Genomic DNA, 21,192 nt, shown 5'->3' with positions numbered 1-21,192 from the left:
TCAAAAAAGTATCGATTTTTAATATTTTAAGCTGAGCCAAAAATTCATCGATTATACATTTTAATAGTACATTGATTTCAGAATCATTTGGTACCAAACAGACACCAGCGTACAAATTTTTTAACTTGATATACTTAAAATAATGTTGCGTCGCAGAGGGTCAGCGGTAAAAAGTATCGATTTCCAATATTTTGAGACTAGCCAAAAATTCATCGATTATACATTTTAATAGTACATTTATTACAGAATCATTTGGTACCAAGCAGACACCAGCGTACAAATTTTTTAACTTGATATACATAAAATAATGTTGCGTCGCATAGGGTCAGCGGTAAAAAAGTATCGATTTCTAATATTTTAAGACGAGCCAAAAATTCATCGATTATACATTTTAATAGTACATTGATTACAGAATCATTTGGTACCAAACAGACACCAGCGTACAAATTTTTTAATACGATAAACATAAAATAAGGATGCGTCGCACAGGGTCCGCGTCAAAAAAGTATCGATTTCTAATATTTTAAGACGAGCCAAAAATTCATCGATTATACATTTTAATAGTACATTTATTACAGAATCATTTGGTACCAAGCAGACAACAGCGTACAAACGTTTTCATTTGCTATACATAAATTAAGGATGCGTCGCATGGGATCAGCGGTAAAAAAGTATCGATTTCTAATATTTAAAGACGAGCCAAAAATTCAACGATTATACATTTTAATAGTACATTGATTACAGAATCATTTGGTACCAAACAGACACCAGCGTACAAATTTTTTAATACGATAAACATAAAATAAGTATGCGTCTCACAGGGTCCGCGTCAAAAAAGTATCGATTTCTAATATTTTAAGACGAGCCAAAAATTCATCGAGTATACATTTTAATAGTACATTGATTTCAGAATCTTTTGGTACCATGCAGACACCAGCGTACAAATTTTTTAATACGATAAACATAAAATAAGGATGCGTCGCACAGGGTCCGCGTCAAAAAAGTATCGATTTTTAATATTTTAAGACGAGCCAAAAATTCATCGATTATACATTTTAATAGTACATTGATTTCAGAATCATTTGGTACCAAACAGACACCAGCGTACAAATTTTTTAACTTGATATACTTAAAATAATGTTGCGTCGCAGAGGGTCAGCGGTAAAAAGTATCGATTTCCAATATTTTGAGACGAGCCAAAAATTCATCGATTATACATTGTAATAGTACATTGACTACAGAATCTTTTGGTACCATGCAGACACCAGCGTACAAATTTTTTAACTTGATATACATGAATTAAGGTTGCGTCGCATGGGGTCAGCGGTAAAAAAGTATCGTTTTCTAATATTTAAAGACGAGCCAAAAATTCATCGATTATACATTTTAATAGTCCATTTATAATCGAGCTGGAGTTAATTTTTTAATCAATTTACATATATTCTTGCCCAAATAAGATATTAAAACGATTGGAATAATCCCAGCTCATTTGCTTTAATAATATAATTTTTTAAATATGACACATATAGATAATATGAGATATTTAAATAATCGAGCTGGAGTTAATTTTTTAATCAATTTACATATATTCTTGCCCAAATAAAAATATGCTATAAAAATTAAAATAATAATGTTATAAATCATATGTTATAATACTTTAAACTAGAATAATATTTTTTGACAGAAATCAGCTGATAAATGGCAAAAAATTTTAATCGAGTTTAAAGTACTGTAACATTCTATTTAAAGCATATTATTTTATAAATTTTATTACATATTCTTATTTTTAAAATTAATTAACAAATTAACGTTTTAATCAGCTGATTTCTGTCAAAAATATTAATTGCGGATAAAGTATTATAACATATTATATTACTTAAAATATATTGTTATAATTATAATATATTGTATATAAAATCATATGTTATAATATATAGTTATAATATATGTATAGTTTGTCCGCGATTAATATTTTTTGACGCCGAAATCAGCTGATAACTGTGAAAAAATATTAATCCTAGATAAAGCATTATAATTTATTATTTTCAACATATTACTATTTTAATTTTTATAATTTATTATTATTTTAAATTTTAATTAGCCAATTTACGCTTTATTAATATTTTTGACATACATCAGCTGATTAAAGCGTTAATTTGCTAAATAAATTTTAAAATAATATTATGTTATAGAAATTAAAATAATAATATGTTTTAAATAAAATGTTATAGGATTTTAAACTCGATTAATATTTTTTGACAGTTATCAGCTGATTTCTGTATAATTCTTTTTAACATAAATAAATTTGAGGAATAGTGCGCGCGTTGCGCGAGCTTGTGTTGTTCTAGGCCTTTTTTAAAAAAGGCATGTCAAGTCAATTCTCGCAAGTTCATATATATATATATATAATCTGTATTGTGAAATTTTAATTTTAAGCTAATGGATCGAGTGTTCCTTTTTTTTGCGAAAATTCTTCTTGTCGCTGAAAGAAGGGACGTCAAACAATTTCCAAATTTTTCGGAAAATAAATTTTTTTTCAACTTTATTTTCATCTCTGTGCACAGTGTATTTCGAAACTGTAATATATACGCGAAAAGATATAGCAGCGTTAAATTAATCATTTATGAAATATTGACGCTAAATTGAGAATAAAATAGTCCATTGATTTTAAAATGGAATCGCGCATAATTCTGTATTCGCAAGCTGCCTAAAAGTTGCCTCTTTTTTGTGATGTTGATTAACTGCCTCAATATGCATTGTAAATTATATTCATAGCATCGAGGCTGTCATTGCGAGGGTTAGCAGTTTGACAGTTTGTCCAAAATAAAATAAAATAAAATAATAATATGTTTTAATATTTTAAATTCGATTTATATTTTTGACAGTTATTAGCTGATTTCTGCGTCAAAAAATATTAATTGCGGATAAAGTATACATATATTATAACTATATATTATAACATATTATTTTATTTACAATATATTATTATAATTAAAATAATAATATATTTTAAGTAATATAATATATTATAATACTTTTTATTTTATTTTATTTTATTTTGGACAAACTGTCAAACACACTGCTAACTCTCGCGATGACAGCTGCTCGATGCTATGAATATAATGCACAACGCGAATCGAGACAGCCAATTAGTATCGCAGAAAAGCGACAACAATGTCAATAACATGCCTTTTTTTAGAAAGGGATCGAGGAATAGCGTGCGCGTAGCATGCACTTGTGTTGTTCTATAGTTTATCTCTAAAAGTAGGAAACAATTTATTTATAAAATAGAAAAAAAATTTTAAGAATATTGGATAAATTCTTATTTTTAAGAAAATTAATCACTCTTAACTCAAAATAAAAATTCATGAATTCAATTATATATACACACACAATCATATAAATAAACCTTTTTATTACTACACTTTAAATAATTCCAGTTGACAATTTTATGAGTCTTATTGTTAGAAAAAAGGAGATTTAGACTAGTTTTAATATTATTTAATGTTAATTAAATCTCTCTCTTCGTTTACATACACACATTATAATTAATCTTGTACTTTAAATCTTCATCATTTTCAGATCGCACATAAATACGTTTCAATAAGTAACATCTCTAAAAAAACATAAGACATTTAAAGATATTTTAAAAACGTCTAAAAGACGATAAAAAGATCTTTAAGACCTTTTTGACACAGTTTTTAGAACATGTATGTTGTTTTGCAATGCATGAATTTATATGTACCTTGATCCGTGTAAAATACCTATAAAAAAAATTTATTAGTCAATCGATGTAAAATCGAGAGTTTCAATCTTTGAATCTCATTATCGATTTGTGAATTCGTTAAATTTGCAACTTACGACTTCGATTTATGAGCGACTGTTTGTTTGTGACCTTCGGACATATATCTTCATGTCGTATAAAACCGGTACGGGTTTGATTCAACATCAATTTTTTGCATCACTTCTATTAAACGATCGTACACGAGAGTTTTTGCATCGATAGACCACAAGAAATCCACATGATTGAACAGTTTGTAAGGAATTTCTTCTAAAAGGATAACATTTGGCAACTGTTTATATAACTGGAGAGGATTCTAAAAAAAAAGAAACCAAAAAAGATAAATCTAGAAATAATAATTTTTAAAATGTAAACTCATATCTTTTTCCCTAAATATAAAACAATTCTCATACGCGTAAACGCTAAAATATAAGTTCAGAATTAAATGTAAGTACGTAAAATGTATAAAAAATCGCATAAATATTTTGTTAAATATATTTTTGAACGAAATGATTTTTTAAAATTAAATTTGAAAGTATTGAAAAGTAAAACTTACATTCACAGCAATCATATCGTTAGCGCCATAAAACAAAGCTATGGGAGCAATGATTTTTTTTAAATCATATTTCACAGGTGTTGCTTGTTTATATCGCTCGTAATTGCCTAGATATCCATAATCATAATTTTGAAAATTACCTACAAGAATCAATCATATTGATAATCATAAACATGGTAAAACATATATGAATGATTAGAAATTAGAGAAATAAACGACTAAAGAGAATAAAAATACTTTATCGTATTATTTAGTTCTCTAGTAAATAACAAGATAGTAATGATAGAAATTGTAAATTTTAATATACATTAATAATAAGAACATATAAAGATTATAGGAATAAAAATATTAACAGGACTTAAGATATACTTTACATACCCTGAATTCCTTCTTTATATAATTAGCATTGTATTGCTGTATGCTTAAGGTAAAAAAATACGTACCTGTAATAATATTTTGTGCATAATGCGCTAAAACCTTCTTCGTAGTACCGGCCGGAAAATACGAAAATATTTCCGGCATCATTGTCTGCAATATTTTTATTAGAAAGATTTGAAATAAAATTGATTTATATGATACACCTAAAAATTTCATATTTTATGACCTTTTTTTATTAATTATTAAAAATATTAAAACAGTGACACATTAAATTGCAGTGTTAAAATTAGCGAAATTATTCTAAATTTATAGAAATACGGTATAACTTACGGTATTAAGTTGTGCCGGATCGGATCCTGCGAATAGGAATATTAATGTAATACAGAAAGCTTGAGTAATTTTCCTATCTGCACACAATAATCTTCCTGCCGTGATGGTCGTCGATGATAACGAACCTATTTCATTTATTTCGTTATTATCGAAAAATTCCTAGGTACAACAGATATAAAAAGTATATATAAACATAAGAGTTATAATAGAAACTATGTATGTAATATAACATCTAATATTACAATTAAAATATAATACCGTAATAATATAATATATAAAATGTACGTGAATGTGATATTTATAAAATTAAATATTTTCTACAAATAATTTTTAAAGAATAAAAAATATTTTAAAAAACAGAATTGCTTCGAAAACAAATATTCAAGAGATGGTTCCAAAATGAACTGACTTATGTCGAGTAAAAGTGTCGAGAAAGAGAATCTCTGAATCGGAAATTATGTCATGATTTTTCAAACGTAAACAAACATCTTGAGATGTGCATAAATGATAGAGATGGAGAAGACGAGTAAAGCTATTAAGATCTCAGATAATAGGGAAAAAATGACATTGTTTTGATTTGAGTGTTATTTATGGATTAAAGGCAATGAGATTGCTGAATAGAGAGCTAAGGTTTCAACGACAAGACTGGAATGTCTTATACTGTACAAATAAGGAAAAGATCAGAGGAAAGATCGAGAATCGGCATTTTATTTTGAAAGAAAGAAACTAGAGAACAACAAGTTTTTTTTTTATTTACCATAATCTGTGGCGCTAGATTTGCGATAAATTTGAATAGAGGACTCGCTTCCTTCCAAATGGCAATCGGTGCGAGACAAAGTCCTAATTTTATTTTTGCATTGTATTCGGGTCTCGTGGAAAGTAAGGTGAAGAATGTGGTAGTTCCCATCGAATGACCGATATAATATAGAGTTTCGTATTTTGTATAATTAAGTACGTAGTCGATCATAACTGGTATATCTTTTATTCCTATCTCGTGAAAGCTAGATAATATACAAATAAATTTTAATATTCTTTTTCTCTATGTTACGTGTTGTATATGTGTTGCGTATGCTAAACATATTAAAGATTTAAGAAAATTTAAATAACTTTAAATAAACAGAAGAATTAAAAGAGAGAGAAGAAAAAATAATGTTTATAATAATTATACAAATAATTTAAGAGAATAAAAGATTTAATGACAAATAGGATATTTTTAAAATTATAGTAATCAAATAAAATTGTACCTAAATTGCCAGAAATTGGCATCATATGGAGACATTTTGACATGTGATCTACAGTAGGAATTTCCTCTGTAATTTCCAATCCACACATCATATCCTAGATCAGCCAATAGAAATGCTGCAACACAAGATATATAATAATATATAATTGAGTCCGTACTATATGGAATTGACTATTAATATAATTTTTGATAAAAAAATAGAACAACAAAGAGACTTTTTTATTTAAATGTTTTTCTTTTGTACAAATTGCAAAATTTATACAGCTCGCAATAAAATAATGTAACATCATGCATTTATATAATCATAAAATAACATTACACTGCGTTGGATATCTCAGAATCAACGTTTCTCATTTAATGGATTTTTCCATCTATTTCGAATAGGTTAAATAAATTTTTCAACGAAAAATATATTGATGCAAAATATAAATATAAGATGCAATTCTAGTATTATTTATTGATGGACTTACCGAGATCTTTTTTTGGACCAAACAACACCCAGCAATCGGACGTGCACATGATACCGTGCATAAGGAACACAACTGTTTTATTTTGATTATTAGACAGAGGACTGCCAGGTATTCTGTGTATCTTCAAATTATATCCATCTTCCGTTGTGACGGAATGTTCCTCGCCAGGATAGCCATATCTTTCTACCAAACCAATCTGTATAAATGTACAGTCGGAATCAGAATGGAGTTGAGACATAATAATTTTAATATCTTTATTATTAAAAAGAAATATTAAAAATTATACTATACTCTCTCTTATCATTGATACGATAAAACGTATTCGTATTAATTAAGATATTTCTGTTTAAATGATCAACTTTTTCCGATCACTCTAATGATTTTCGAAAATGTGCGCTAATGAGACGAGAGAGGAAGATAGAAAAAATTATACTTACGAAATCCAACGTGGTCACCTGATGGTTGAATCCTCTGGCTTCTTTCGCGTTTCTTACCCTTATTATACCGGGTTCCTTAGGAAAGAGATAGTTGATCAGAATCTGCATTTTACTAGAGAGCGTGGATCTCTTTGACAGGTTCAGTTCTGCTTCCGATAACATTATAATAAATATTACCGAGAGGAAAAAGAATTTCATGCCCATTTCCATTTTTTACTTCAGCGATACTTGCTATTCTATAAATGGCACAATGGAATGTAACATGTAGCTGCAAATTATTTTGCAATACTTCTTGTAGAACTTATCTCTGTTCATGCATATCTCTGTTGCCAGAAAACCTACAGATACAATAGATAAGATTTGTGCATCAGTTTTACAATCAATTAATAATAATACTAAAATATTAATTATACATAGTCTACTGTAGCTTCTTCTAAAATTTAAAATAAAATAATCGCAGTTTAAGTTTATAACAAAGTAATCGAAAGAGTTCTTTGAATTAATTATGATTTAAGGAAAGAAAGACTTACTCGTTTTAATCACTCGTGATCAGTCGAATCCAATAAGATAAATTTTTTAAATTAAATTTTTTCGAATTAAAAGAGTCTCTTCTATATAAATTTATTTATTATATAAATTTATTTGTTACATATTGTTAACATTTTGACAATTATTGTCACTTATGTGACTACCTGCGTGACTTTAGCAGTTATCAGCAAAAAGTTATGTGTTCGTGACTTTGCACGCAGTCTCTTATCTTAATATTTGGCATTGCTATCAGTTATGTATATTTAAATTTGAAGACATATATATTATTTATGAAATTTATGGAATTGTTTAACATATTTATATATATTTTTTGTCCCACTGTTTTCTCAGCAGTTTTCTAGGATTTTTTTTTGTCAAAAAATAGTTGATTTCTTTCCTATCGAGTTGTGTAATTTTAGTCCAAATCTTGAGTTAGCATATTTTTATTTAAATATTTACTATAATATTTCTTATAGTTCTCTTTTCTTATTTTTTTGCTTTTTTGATTTTACAATCTGAGTTTATAAAATGTGCAATAAAAGTTTTTATTTGAACAAAGAAATTTGAAATTTAAGTTAGAAAGTTCTTCTTACTTTCTTTATTATTTGTCTCTTTTCAAACGTTTCAGTAAAATTACTATTGTTTTTTAGCTTCTAAACTCTTTTAAAATTTATATCAAATTTACAACTACACAATTCATATTAACACAACTCATTCTTGTCGCATATAAGAAGAGAAGCAAAATTCATAGATTCCATAATTTTATTTTATTTTCTATTTTTTTTAAGGAATAAACTAATTAATATTCTATTGTCAAATATAAATGAAATAATTAAAATATTTCAGGCAACTCATCTAAAAATTGGCGTCAAAATATTTTAAAAAAAAGCTTTTGTTCTATCACACATCTTGAAATGAAGAATAGGAATTTTGTTTCAATACTTTTGTTATTTATTATTTGTTATTTTGCATTTATTCTTTTATATTACTATATTTATCAATGTACACACATACACACAAACAAACACACTTTTTAACACACAAAAAATAAGATAACAAAAGCAAATACATCTACTGTTTTAAGTGTCTAACAATGAGATATCTAATTTGTGTAAATACACGAGATCACATTCATTTATAAAAAATGTTGACTATTATATACAACGTATAAAATGAAACTGAATAAAGAAGTGCTTCACTCTAATATATATAGCAACCTTTTATACATATCTTCATGGCCATGTGAGAAACGCCTTGATACTTCAATGACGTCCAGTTAATCACCTTTTATCGAGGAAGAAAAAATATGCAAACTGCCTGAATAAACAAATCTTTGTTCAATCTAAGTAAGTACTCATCCATCACACACCGATTAATATCTAGTTAGACTATGATCAAGATGATTAAAGTCTCGACTCTATTGTTCTATTATATCGCACTCTAGTGTGCCAATTTTTATCTTTTCGCGCGATTATTTTCCGAAACTATTGATTATTGAAAAAAATATTTTAAATGAAGCTTATTCTATTTCTAGATTTCTATTTCTAAAGATCGATCAGCATAATTGTGTGATGTACTTCGATCCGCAATTGCAAGATCGCATTTATTTTTTTTAAATGAGATTATATGTTTTTTTCTTATATAAATCAAATGCTCGTTTTTTCTTATATAATTCTTATCATCTTATATAGTTTTTTCTTATATATAGTTCCTTATCATCTTCTCATCATTATTCATATAAAAATATTAATATGCAATCCTTAAGAAATATGCATAATTTATGAGAACTTTGGACGCGTTTTGTTTTTTTAAATAAGAAAAAAATGCAAATATGTATGTAATACAAATAATAAACAGCAATTTAAGTCATTTAATTTGAAATTATAATTTTACTTAAATATTCAGTGCATCTAAAGAATAAAAAGAGATTTGTAAAGTTGTGTAAATATTATAGAAATATTTTATTATAAAGTTGAAATACACGTGCAGTAGTGATGCAGAATCGTTAAAGGATAATAGGAATTCGCCTTCTGAAAGAGATAACAATGCAATGTAAGATCACAGCAATATTGATCACATTGTACTGCATTTATGGCAATACAATATTGGTGTAAATGATTCCAATTGTAATGCGCAAATTTGGAAAACAAGTAAATGTGCATAAATGTAAAAGAAATTCTTATACCACTTATATATGTGTTACGTATATGTTTTCTAGTGTAAATAAAAATTAATTTAATAACTATAATTATACTGTATAAAATTTATATTTAATTATATTAACTATGTGTAAAAACTATATATAATTACTAACATATATGTACTACTAAAATATCTATTAAATATAATTTTATTATACATAAAAAATTAAAAAATATGCAATTTTTTAAAATTATATAATAATAAATTATATAAAATATAATATAAAAGAATTATAATATAATATAAGAATTATAATATAATAGAAATAAAGAAGCTTATATACATTCATATATGTCATGTATATATGTATTACATGTATATTTTCTACAGTAAATAAAAATAAATTTAATAACTCATAATCAATATATATAAAAATTAAAATATAATTTTACCATACATAAAAAATATATAATTTTATTTAATTATAAATATGTAATATAATATATTATGCAGGATGTACATATATATATATATCTGAAATCTCTCTCTCTCTCTTATGAGATATACATCTGAAAAAATAATTTCTCGCAAAAATAAAAAGAAATGTAAAATAAAGTTTTTTTATAATATTTAATTTGAAGAGAATTAACTTTGAAAATTGAAAAAAATATATTTAAACTTTCTGAAGCTTAAATATGATTTTGACAAGGGACACACATTTTTTTTACGTCTAAAAAGCTTATTATTTTTTTATATTCTGATTTTTAAACTCATTGATTCTAAATTCTACTGGATCAACATACCTGGAACCTGGAACGCAAACTGGAGCAAGGTCTTCTAGATATATAATTCTCGTATGAATAAAAATAATCATAAAGAGAGAGATTAAAAGTGAGAGAAACAGAGAAAGATTTTTATATCCTTATTTGCAAGACTTATAAGTCTCTCAAAAGGTTAATCAATTCATTTTCCGATTAGCAAATTTCCTGCCGAGAGATAACGATCAAGAGGAGTCAGGGAATCTCGCTATCTCTCTCGGATGGCGCATTTAATCCTTCCTCCGGTATGTACGCGATTCAAGCGCGTAAACACGCTCATTCAATCCTCAATCGTCCTAATTTACGAACACACTTCCGGAGCCAATTAGCAGTGCACACTTGCATGAAAAAACAAATACAAGTTTTCACGATAAATCGTGATAAATCCCGTCATCGACCGTCCAAATCGCTGCAAAAATTTGCGCATCATCCTGAGTAAGGTTAACGTCTCACTTTAGCAGCGAGAAGCAGTTCGGGGCCTCGGACACACACATATATACAACATATATGTATATATACATTCGTACAAACATAGAGACACGCGTATAGATTTTGGACAAGTGTGCGGATGCGAGAAAAAGAAGTGAATAAGAAGAGTTGGGTGGAAATTCGCTTTTGAGTCGAGACGACGAGATTATTTGACAGAAGGGAGGCTCGAGAGAGAAAGAGAGAGAGAGAGAGAGAGAGAGAGAGAGAGAGAGAGAGAGAGAGAGAGAGAGAGAGATAGCTAGATCGAGGGAGTTATGTAAGTGTCGTGTGCAAACACAACAACTGTTGTCGAGGGTTTCGCAAGTTTGACATGTAGAGCGAAACATGTGCAACGTATGTACTTTGACGTTTGTGTGACATGGTCAGATGTCATAAGTACGATGACACCCTCTAATGTCACACGTGGAACGTCGAGCGACGACGAGCGTTCGATTCGCCTGCTGCTGTAACGTTTGACAGATGTCAAATGCCGACGATAATGGCGCAGAAGGAAGGCGAAAAGTACCCGCTTCACAGATGTATATTTCAAGGCAGCGTCAAGACGCTCAGTTCTTTAATTAAGAAGCACGATATTGCCGACAAGGATAAACAAGGTGCGCTTGTTAAGTTTGTTACGATGCTGTCACATATCCATCAATATAATATATATACATATATAATATATAATATATATTTAATATCATATTCATTGTCAATATATAATATATAATATATATATTTAATATCAATATATTCCATCGATACACTTTGTACAGTTTTTATTGACCACCTGGTACGCAGGAGGTTCAATTGGTAAAATTTATTAGGCACTGCGAAGGTGAGCGATGTAGCACAGCTTATTTATTTAGCTCTTTGCGTTCTCTGTTGCAGGGAACACACCTTTGCATTTAGCTGTGATGTTAGGAAGAAAAGGTATGGAAATCCTTTTATAACGTTCTACATTTCAACGTTAGCATTTGAACTCTGTACATCAGATATCAGAAATGTAACGCAAGTTGATTGTGTAAAATTGATCAAGATTTCTTAAGATTTTTAATCAGATACTTAATTTTTGGAAGAACTAATGCCATTAAAATTGTTTTAAATCGATAAGTAAATTGGTTCAACATATACTTTGTTTTATATTATAGAATGTGTTCAATTATTGCTTGCACATAGTGCACCTGTGAAAGTGAAGAATGTAGCTGGCTGGAGTCCATTGGCTGAAGCAATCAGTTACGGAGATAGGCAAACCAGTTCGTATAATATGATAGCTTGACTTAATATGCCACTTATTTTTGTAACAAATATTATACAGTGTTAAAAAAAAGCTTTAAAGCTTAGATTTAAATCTTCTTTTCATCCTGTATACTTTATTATGTGTAACAAATTGTGTCGATCAATATTTCTATCGATAAGTGAATTAAAAGCAGATTGCTTAAATAAGTTCGAGACAAACATTTTAATACAGAGAGATATATAAAACTAGTTTTTTTAGCTTCTGAATTATAAACAATTGAGAAATAATCTAGTCAAAGTGGTATACTCTATGTTTCATTATATGTATAATTACAATGCGTAAGATCGTAGTTGTAATATGTATAATTTTCTTCGTAGTATCATCTTTAGTGCGAAAATTGAAGCAACAAACGAGGGAGCAGATGGAAGAGAGGAGGCCGAATCTAGTTGCCGCCTTACATCAAATGGGCGATTTTTATATGGAATTAAAATGGGATTTTCAAAGTTGGGGTAAGTTTCCCATGCACTGCTTTATGTCTTTAATTGCGTGATTATTTTCGTTGCAGAATTACATTGTTTATCATGGTGCACGCACCTGGAAAGGTGGAAAGCAACAATCGAGATGTTTGCTTCCGCGAATATGGCACCTCAATTTTTCCTTAGCACTCTTTCACAATATTACTTTTGCTTTAATGTAAATAATTTTCTCTGAATTAACACTGAACTGAATAATTTATATCTCTTTTTGCACTTTTTTTTACAAAAATTTATATTAATTTATATATAAATATTTGATGGTTTTTTTTCATTTTTCAAAATAACAGTATATATGTGGAAATGTCTTAATTTTATCATTCAAATCCGAAACTGTAAATAATTATCATTCGTTTCTTTTTTTACTAAAAGTCAAAGACATGTTCTACTATTTTCTTTAAAAAAATTTACATTGAATAGTTTGAAAAGAAAACAAAGGAATAAAAGAAGAAATTTAAACAATTGAATATTTTGCCAGAAAAGGCTTTCTTACTATTATTATTACTATTAACAACTGATTCGGTAGAAATGGACATCCTGTAATATTTTTTCAAAACTGCATGAATTTATTATTTTATATTTATATATAAATAGTAGCTCTATTGGTGCTTTAATTATCGTTTGAAGACATCTACACATAAGCAATAATAATAAAACTGTCGTAACTTGGCATGCAAAGCAAAAAAAGAAAAAAAAAAAACGGTTTGAGACATTTCGAATTTTGAAATATATTTCGTAATTTTACACGAATTTTTTAAATAATTAATTTGACGGTTACGACAGTATTATGATAATGCTATGATATGTCTCGTCTCTCTGGATTAAAATATGAGGTAAGTGCATATAATTTATAAAGCACACTTTAATCTTTAAATCAGGTACCATAGAGTTTTCTTACAAATTTAAAAAAAGATTGCTATAATTAATCGAGTAATATATAACAGCTAAAATTTTATATAAGATTATATACAATTAAAAGTGTTAGCTCTTATAAATACTTGTAACAAAATTTATGATATCTACTAAGGATTAAATACAGAAATGTTTAAAATAAAACATAATAAACGAAAGATATTTTTCATTCTTACATCGAGTTAGTCTCGATTAAAAAAAAAAAGGTTCCAATTACTTTATTCCCCACTTTTTCAGGTGCATCATATATGTCATCTTTTCTTAGCTATGTAAGTGTAATTTTATATGTATGTTTTTCTCGTCAGCCAACGATAAATTCCTTTCAGTACCGTTAGTTTCGAGAGTATTGCCATCGGATATATGTAAGATCCATAAAAGCGGGGCTTCGATTAGGATGGACACCACTCTTGTAGACTTTAACGACATGAGATGGGAGAGAGGTGACATATCTTTCATCTTCAATGGTGACCAAAAACCCGGCCATTCGTTGACTGTCCTCGACAATAAAGCAAAACTTTTCCAAAGAGTGAGACATAAGGTTAACGCATTTACATATATGTGGGCTAAAAAGATAACATTGTACATAATGAACTTTACTCTCTATCATGGTAAACTTTTCAAAATTTTGATCGATGTTCTTAGCATACACAACTTTAGCAATAAATCTGATTGTCATTTTATTTTAAGATAGAAAAATCCCACGGAAAAATTAAATCTAGATGATCATTTTATCTTGCTCATTATTAAAGCAATGTTTTTTTGTATATACTTTTTAGGAAACTGAACTCGAGATAGAGGATGAAGTTGATATTCTTATGTCTAGCGATATTATGGCAGCACAAATGTCTACCAAAGGTATCACGTTTTCTAGAGCACAGACAGGGTGGATTTTTAGAGAAGACAAAAGAGTAAGTGTACATTTATAATCATAATAATACTGATAATAGAGTAAAGCACAATTTGTATATTTAAAATCAACTCATGTTTTCTTTTTATTAAGAATTTTTTTCAATCTTGAGCCAATTATGATATTTTACGCTCAAAATTGGCTCAAGCTTGTATAGTAAAATATGAAGACGGATAATAATAAAATAAATATTTAAAATTAGGAAATGGTGGGCGCCTTTCATGCTGATTTCTATCAAATCAATGGCATGGTACTAGAAAGTAGAAAACGTCGCGAACATTTAAGCGAGGAGGATCTCCAAAAGAATAAAGCTATTATGGAATCTCTTACCAAGGGTAGTTCTCAAGGCTTCAAAAATGGCGAGGTGAGATTTCTGAAATTGAAATGCAAAATCTATTGTTAATAAGCTTTAAAAACTTTAGCCTACATAAAATAATTGATATGATAATTAATTTTACAATTAATTTTATTTATTCAAGTCACCTTTAAGAAGAGCATCGTTGAATCCGCCACCAGAATCGAACATCACGTGGGATGAATATGTCGTCGCGCCAGCCGGTCAGTGTCCGCTTCTGGGAAGAAATCTCGTTTACAAGGAAAGTAGTAAAGCTTTCAAAGCCACCGTAGCGATGAGTCCGGATTTTCCCCTCACCGTCGACATGTTACTTAACGTTCTGGAAGTGATCACGCCGTTCAAGCATCTAAGCAAGTTACGACAATTTGTACTTATGAAGTTGCCCCCTGGATTTCCAGTTAAGATCGACATACCGATTTTGCCTACCGTCACCGCTAAAATAACTTTTCAAGAGTTCGCCTTTCGAAATGACATAGATCCAGAGTTGTTTCAAGTGCCATCCGACTACTTCGAAGATCCAATGAGGTAAATTTTTACTTTCGATAAAACAGATTGCACATTGTATATATTGTTTTACGTAATTACAGTCGCGCTCCTATATTAGTCATTTCCGGAATGTTAGATTTTCGAGTGATATATCGTTTTTGTTTCTCGCTTTCTCGCTCTAACGTGATTACATAGCAAATAGTGGAAAAACAGTACAAGGGATAATAAAATCAAGTAATAATTATTTGGAGAAATCCGAAAGTAGCAGGGGAAGGCGCTGACAATATAGGAGTTCGACTGTACATAAAAGATCTATAAAATATTTGACAATAAACAGTTATTTTGAGTTCGAACATTTCGAGAGAGTGAATTATATGTCAAACGTTTCGCGCATACATTACTTTTTAAATCTGAAGCACAATAATACATTTCAGAGATTATGATGCGTACATGATTATGATGATGGTTCTTCATAACGCGTCATGTGTTTGAGGATAAACTTCAAGATAAAAGAGCGTTCTATTTCAACTTGCGAATTTCTATTGTTTTTAATAAATTTTTTATCTTGTTAACAAATTATTTTAATATTTGTCTATTAAATTATTAAACTACAAAATTTAATATCAGTATTCGCACAAAATAGATGTTGCAGATATTTTGTTAAATAGTAAATTGTGACTAATATATTTCTATAATGGATTTTTCTAACAATTGCATGTTCTGTACAAATAATTTCATCGATAATCTCTCTTTTTCTAAACATTCGCAATATTTACTGTATGTTGTATTTTTTTAATGAATTCTTGAAACACGCATTTAAAAATAGATCAAGCAAGCAAGATCGACGATAGTTGCATCTATCTTGATGTTATTTATTAATGCAAGATATTTGCAAATATATCGCCGAGCCTTTCAAATCAATCTCTACATTCGATAGACATTTAAAAATTTCTCTGTAATCGATGCGCGATTTAACATTTTATGTACGTACATATTTATTTGTGCAAGTGTTTTTCATATCATTTGCAGCATTCGCATCATATATGACATTTTTACTAATTATCAGCAATCGCTTTGCAGATTTCCAGACTTATGACGCTTCGACATCCTAATATTAATCGAGGTCCACCTTAGAGTCTGTTTGGAGTCTGTTTTCTTCTGTGCTAGGGGACAATCTGGCTTTCGAGATTTGGGCCAGTCTGGAAAGCATCTACTCACGCCATTGTGTGTCGTTCATTGAGTAACTTATATCATTGTAATTTAATCACACACATCTAACAGCGAATAGTGTCGAATATTTATGGAACATTTGATGTAAGGACGTAAAGCTACGGGGTTGAGATAAATCTGTGCACTAAAATCAGATAAATTTGCATAGAACGCGCGCATGATCTTTTAATATCTCTAAACTCTTAATCAATATTTGTCTAACTTAATTGATAAACTAACTAATTTATAAAGATAAATATCAATTCCACATGTCATGTTGCAATCGGTAGGTATATATATATATATATATATATATATATATATATATATATATACTGCGTGCTATAAGTGAGGATAATTTAATTTTTCAAAACACCGCATTAGAAATTCTCTTAAATTCTCCTTTAATATATTTGAAAATTGTGATTTCTCTTGCACGAGAAAAGTCTTTTTTTTAATTCAGTGTTCCTATTATTGCACTCATATTGGATTATGATGTCAGAAACGAAATATTTATATATTTATTATTTTATATTTATTTCTGTGTACAAAATATATACATAAATTAATTTTTATTAATAACAATAATGAAAAACAAATTAATGTCATTGTACAGTGAAAAAAATATATTTATATGATTTTTTGTGGACGTCATAAAGTCAATATGATTCCGATGATAGGCCAGAGAATAATAATAAAATTAAGCGAATTAGATAATGAATGGTATTGCTGTATTAGTATTCTGCACTTTTCGCAAATTATCTATCTACTCCAAACAGAGAGCGAAGATAATTGTTCACATTTATTTCTTCGCTATTCTTACGAGCAATATGTATTTTTACTATTGGAATTTCATAAATACTGTAGCATTCGATTGGCCATGTGAAAGAATGTTAGCCTAGAATATATACTTCAGTATTACAAGTTCACACTTATGTAGTTTACATTGTAGCGATTGTAATACTTCTCTTTTAGTACAAAAACACTGTTTTTAAACAGAACTTGCACCAGCTTTTTATCCTTGCACAAATCAGTGCATCTTTAAAATATAATGGTTTGTACTCATATATTGCATTCGATACTAATTGTTATTATTTATTATATAACTGTAAATGTTGTAGCTATTCAAAGTATTGAAAGACGATATCTACAAACTTTGTCTCCTTTGAATGGATTTTTCTTTTCTAGCGAAAATTTAATTGCATATCTCTTTTACAATTTTTCTTATTTTTTTAAATGTTTTGGCATTTAGATATTACATTAAAATACTATAGAAGTAAACAATTTAAGTTCATTTAAAATATATAAAAAATAAAAAATTTGATATCTGTTGTATTTACGTAGATTGATTCGCCAAAGAGAAAGATCACTCGATTTTAATTTTCTATAATTAAAAAAGAAGTCTTTCCAGACTTATACATTTGTGAAGCTCTTTTATGTTTTTGTCTTTTTTGTTTTAATTTAGTCCCGAAGTTTGTATATACAGATTTTCAACACTTTGTATATATGTCGCGTTATGTGTAAATAAGAGCTTATTGGATGCTATTGTTTAAAGAATGAAAGTATAAGTCCGAATCAAACTTCCTCGCTATCGAATATTGAATAATTCTTAATCACAATAAGACCTAGCTCGATGAGCTTTTTGTGAAGTGTGAATTTTTCAGTGAATGATCGATAAAAATTTCCAAATAAACAAAATCTTTGCCTATTACTATATATAAATTCTTTTTATTCTTTTAATTTAGATTTAACTTAATTAATTTTATATTTCTTAAAATTTAATTAAAGAATTTCAAATATTTCGTATACTTGCATGTGAGTACAATTAGAGGTTTATAATGTAACAATAACAAAAATTATTAACTTTCTTTTTTTTAAGAATTTACATGCATGATTATTGTAGAAAATTTCGCCACCGATGCGCCAATTAATTCGACAAAATTCGAAAAGCAACATTTGCAATGCAATGACAAGTTAGAAAGTTGCGAATTGGATAATGTATAATTATTTTTGTATACTTTTCCCGAATCACAGTGGGATTTACAAATCCTATCTATCCTGTCTAAAGATTAGAAATACGTACATTACGCTTGCGCGCGTTACAAATATCAATATACAATCGGAAGAAAGTCTGAGAGCTACCATCCATGAAAGAACATTAGGATAATCGTTCTCAGGCTTCTTGTGTGTATGTGATATGGATATTTAAATTCAAAACTCATCGCTCAGCGAAGAAAACCATCGATGTTCTTTGCATCCAAAACTGCATTTTTGCAACGTCCAGTCTTTATATATTGTTATATCGATCGTATTTCATACATAGAGATGCAGAGCTCGTCGATACTTTGACCATTTTGAACATTATATTTTAATCTCGCGATTTTCATTTATTTTCTATTTTATTATATTTATATTTATATATTTTTTATATTTTATACTTTTGCAAACTTATCGAAAAAAATGCAATCTCTGCTTCTTTTCTATGTGATCGTGTGTAAATTTAAATAAAGGGCACGTCGAAAAAATGCGATGCTCGTGGGAACGTGCAGATCATTACGCATACTTCGCGACATGCGATTCTTGTTAATCGTCATGTAATCCGAGCACGGTCATCCCTTGAAGTAAATCGCGATGTCACGCGAGGACGTGATCTTGGACTACTTGCAGCCAATTTGCACGGCCTTGTCGGCTGACGCAGCCGAAACTGAAAAACGAAGTATATATATAGTGTATTTATTTATAATTTTGAAAAAAAGGAAAGGTCACAGTGCGCCATGGGTGATAACTCTTGCGTAAACATGTCTCACTATTTATCGCCTATTTTTGCATCTTATATCTGCTTCAATCGATAAATTAAGTTTTTTCTTTTCTCTTTTTTTTTTTTGAAGAATTTGTAATCCTTAATTCTGTTGTATTTTAATTCATTACACCTGCAATTAAATATAATATAAAAATAAAATTTTCTATAATAAATATTATATAAAAATAAAATTTTCTATAATAAATATTATATAAAAATATAATTTTATTTAATAAATATTATAGAAAATATATATTAAATAAAATGTATATATAAAATGCCAAAATGCATAAAAAGAGTATATTATTTAATTTATCGTTTTTTCGGTTTGATCTCGAAATAAACGCATATAATATTATTAAACTCGTATCTTTCGTTTTAGACAAAAACATGCTGATAATTATGATGTATTCTTAAAAAAAATATACGTGTCAAAATGAAAAATCGTGAATAGTTAAACAGAGATTTGAAATGGAAGAACTTTATGAGGTCGTTTTCCAATCAGATACTCCTCTGATTGTGTAATGTTTGTTCTATACTAAGAGTATATATTTACAATACGGAATTAGGGTGGACACGTAGGTGCTGATAAAGATTGCAGAAAGAGAGAGTTTTGTCGTCTTTTTCAGATTATTGCGAAAGTTCCGGCTGTCTTCTGCATTTACGACATGTATGCGCTCTTTGCGTAAGACTGATATTTAAAAAAAAAAATACAATGTATTAAAAATTTGTAGACACTAGAACAATATACAAGCGCGCGCCATTCCTTGATTTTATATAAAAAAGAATGATATTTTTATATAAAGTTTGTTTAAATTTAATTAATATTTTTTGACATAAATCAGCTGATTAAAACGTTAATTTGTTAATTAAATTTTTAAATAATAGTATGTAATAAAAATTATATAAAATAATGTTTTAAATAAAATGTTATAGTACTTTAAGCTCGATTAATATTTTTTGACAGAAATCAGCTGATAACTGTCAAAAAATATTAATCGAGTTTGAATGAAGTATTATATATAACTAAGTACTATAAACTAAACTATACTCTTGAAATTAGTAAAAATAAAGTTCTATATAGGAAATTGAAGAGCGTGAAGAGTAGATTTAAAAAACGCGTAAGAAAAGCAAGAATAAATTATTTTAACATAGGAACTTTCTATCTATCTATCTTTATCTCTCTTTCTCTCTTTATGTTTTGTCGGAACTTAGACGTACTTTAGTACTGAAGGCTATTAATGAAGAGAAACTAACTCTTTGCAAGCATACAAGAAACGTAACGATATGACGACGAACTTAATGTCACGACTATGTATAGAAACAGTTACATAAGATTGCATTTACAGAAGAGAAGAAAAGTTTTAAAAAAAGGATTTTTTTATCATATAATATATATAAAATCCAATTTAGGGATAGATTTTTCTCATGTTTTAATTTTTGATATAAAAAATGTCAATAATTAAACATTACATTCAAAATTCCGTTCAAGTAAAGTCGGGTTGAAATTAATTAAATTTCAGAGACATCTGATAATATTTCTCGAGAGATTTACTATGGCTTGTCTTATTTAATATCGTCCCATAATTTTAAATGGAA

The 21,192-nt window shown here is 28.3% G+C and overlaps 2 protein-coding genes across 8 annotated transcripts; one reads left to right on the top strand and one right to left on the bottom strand.

The window, feature by feature from the left end:
• Positions 1-3,401: 3,401 nt before the first annotated feature.
• LOC145945696 (lipase 3-like) lies at positions 3,402-8,864 on the bottom strand. Of its 4 annotated transcripts, none has more exons than XM_083054818.1 (12): positions 7,726-8,655; positions 7,373-7,533; positions 7,196-7,270; positions 6,759-6,954; positions 6,290-6,404; positions 5,803-6,046; positions 5,046-5,204; positions 4,781-4,865; positions 4,338-4,477; positions 3,862-4,097; positions 3,746-3,764; positions 3,402-3,616 (listed from the first exon to the last, which is right to left on the bottom strand). In XM_083054818.1, the coding sequence occupies exons 2-10, from the start codon at positions 7,403-7,405 to the stop codon at positions 3,912-3,914; spliced, it is 1,233 nt and encodes a 410-aa protein (XP_082910944.1). In that variant the 5' UTR covers positions 7,406-7,533; positions 7,726-8,655; the 3' UTR covers positions 3,402-3,616; positions 3,746-3,764; positions 3,862-3,911. The 4 variants fall into 4 exon arrangements, with proteins under 4 accessions (XP_082910944.1, XP_082910941.1, XP_082910942.1 ...); XM_083054815.1 differs by adding an exon at positions 8,793-8,864 and having other exon boundaries at positions 3,403-3,616; positions 7,196-7,533; positions 7,726-7,806; XM_083054816.1 differs by adding an exon at positions 8,734-8,751 and having other exon boundaries at positions 3,403-3,616; positions 7,196-7,533; positions 7,726-7,806.
• A 2,064-nt stretch (positions 8,865-10,928) lies between these two features.
• LOC145945695 (ankyrin repeat domain-containing protein 13C) lies at positions 10,929-18,504 on the top strand. 4 transcript variants are annotated; one of them, XM_083054812.1, is made up of 9 exons: positions 10,929-11,765; positions 12,043-12,084; positions 12,303-12,407; positions 12,769-12,900; positions 14,142-14,362; positions 14,613-14,744; positions 14,946-15,107; positions 15,223-15,623; positions 16,019-16,213. In XM_083054812.1, exons 1-9 carry the CDS (start codon positions 11,639-11,641, stop codon positions 16,074-16,076), a joined length of 1,380 nt encoding a protein of 459 aa, XP_082910938.1. In that variant the 5' UTR covers positions 10,929-11,638; the 3' UTR covers positions 16,077-16,213. The 4 variants fall into 4 exon arrangements, with proteins under 4 accessions (XP_082910938.1, XP_082910937.1, XP_082910939.1 ...); XM_083054811.1 differs by having other exon boundaries at positions 10,930-11,765; positions 14,142-14,374; positions 16,019-16,206; XM_083054813.1 differs by having other exon boundaries at positions 10,932-11,765; positions 14,163-14,374; positions 16,019-16,198.
• Positions 18,505-21,192: the final 2,688 nt, after the last annotated feature.

This window comes from Prenolepis imparis, unplaced genomic scaffold, assembly GCF_030444845.1.
Source record: "Prenolepis imparis isolate NDT839.2.m4 unplaced genomic scaffold, iyPreImpa1.0 SCAF_14, whole genome shotgun sequence".
Lineage (NCBI taxonomy): Eukaryota > Metazoa > Arthropoda > Insecta > Hymenoptera > Formicidae > Prenolepis > Prenolepis imparis.
The sequence above is the reverse complement of the archived record's forward strand: the minus strand, read 5'-3'. Positions and strand labels throughout refer to the sequence as shown.

Excerpts from the sequence above, each read along its gene's own strand:
- LOC145945696 (XM_083054815.1), bottom strand. The coding sequence starts at position 7,405 with ATGGAAATGGGCATGAAATTCTTTTTCCTCTCGGTAATATTTATTATA. Across the intron at positions 6,955-7,195 it reads AGGTGACCACGTTGGATTTC|ATTGGTTTGGTAGAAAGATA; the intron begins GTAAGTATAATT and ends ACATTTATACAG. Across the intron at positions 4,478-4,780 it reads TGCACAAAATATTATTACAG|GTAATTTTCAAAATTATGAT; the intron begins GTACGTATTTTT and ends TGATTCTTGTAG.
- LOC145945695 (XM_083054811.1), top strand. The coding sequence starts at position 11,639 with ATGCCGACGATAATGGCGCAGAAGGAAGGCGAAAAGTACCCGCTTCAC. Across the intron at positions 11,766-12,042 it reads TGCCGACAAGGATAAACAAG|GGAACACACCTTTGCATTTA; the intron begins GTGCGCTTGTTA and ends TCTCTGTTGCAG. Across the intron at positions 12,085-12,302 it reads TGTGATGTTAGGAAGAAAAG|AATGTGTTCAATTATTGCTT; the intron begins GTATGGAAATCC and ends TTTATATTATAG.